Source organism: Buceros rhinoceros, unplaced genomic scaffold (assembly GCF_000710305.1).
Source record: "Buceros rhinoceros silvestris isolate BGI_N320 unplaced genomic scaffold, ASM71030v1 scaffold30535, whole genome shotgun sequence".
Lineage (NCBI taxonomy): Eukaryota > Metazoa > Chordata > Aves > Bucerotiformes > Bucerotidae > Buceros > Buceros rhinoceros.
Window position 1 is genome coordinate 2,621 of NW_010415069.1, and position 612 is coordinate 3,232.

Consider the following 612-nt stretch of genomic DNA (forward strand, 5'->3'; position numbering starts at 1 on the left):
CTCAAACAAAGTTTTGGTGGGTTTAATCGTTAGTTTTGGGTTTTAAAACTAATAAACTTTTTAGCCACGCCAGGCACAAAGGACAGGCTGACCCAAGCCCCCTCCATCCTAACCCCTCTCTCTCTCCCCCCAGCATGGCTGTTGAGTTCCCCCTCGTCCTCTACGACTGCACCTTCGCCAACCTCCGGTGGCTTTACGGCCGCGACGTGCAGACCTTCAATGTCACCCACCTCCAGCAGCTCTGGGCCCAGCACGCTGTCAAAGCTCAAGCGCTGCGACACATGTTGCGGGGCTTGGACGCCGCTCCCGTGGCTGCTGGGGAAGGGAAGGGATGGTTTGGGCGGAAAAATTGTTTGAAATTGTTGAGTCCAAGTCTAAATCAATCAGTTTTGGGGTTTTCCAAGAGAACGATAAATTCTCTGCAGGTTTTTTTTGCCCTATTTTCAGCTATTAAATAAATTTGTACCTCGGAATCACGAAGGGATGGGGGTAACGTTTTAAAAAACAGTGAAAAAAGCAGTAATTAAACACATTTTCCCAATTGTTGGTATTTTTTCTGCTCTCCCGCAGGGCCGGGGAGCAGCTCCACCATCCTCTGGGGAGACCTGAAGC

General features: G+C 49.8%; 1 protein-coding gene across 1 annotated transcript in view; it reads left to right on the top strand.

The window, feature by feature from the left end:
- PUS3 (pseudouridylate synthase 3) overlaps positions 1–610 on the top strand; it is a gene marked incomplete at both ends in the record, with an annotated part of 3,180 nt that extends 2,570 nt beyond the window's left edge. The window contains 2 exons of the mRNA XM_010137300.1: positions 134–334; positions 581–610. Coding sequence (XP_010135602.1) covers positions 134–334; positions 581–610 — 231 coding nt within the window. The remainder of the gene's footprint in view (positions 1–133; positions 335–580) is intronic.
- Positions 611–612: the final 2 nt, after the last annotated feature.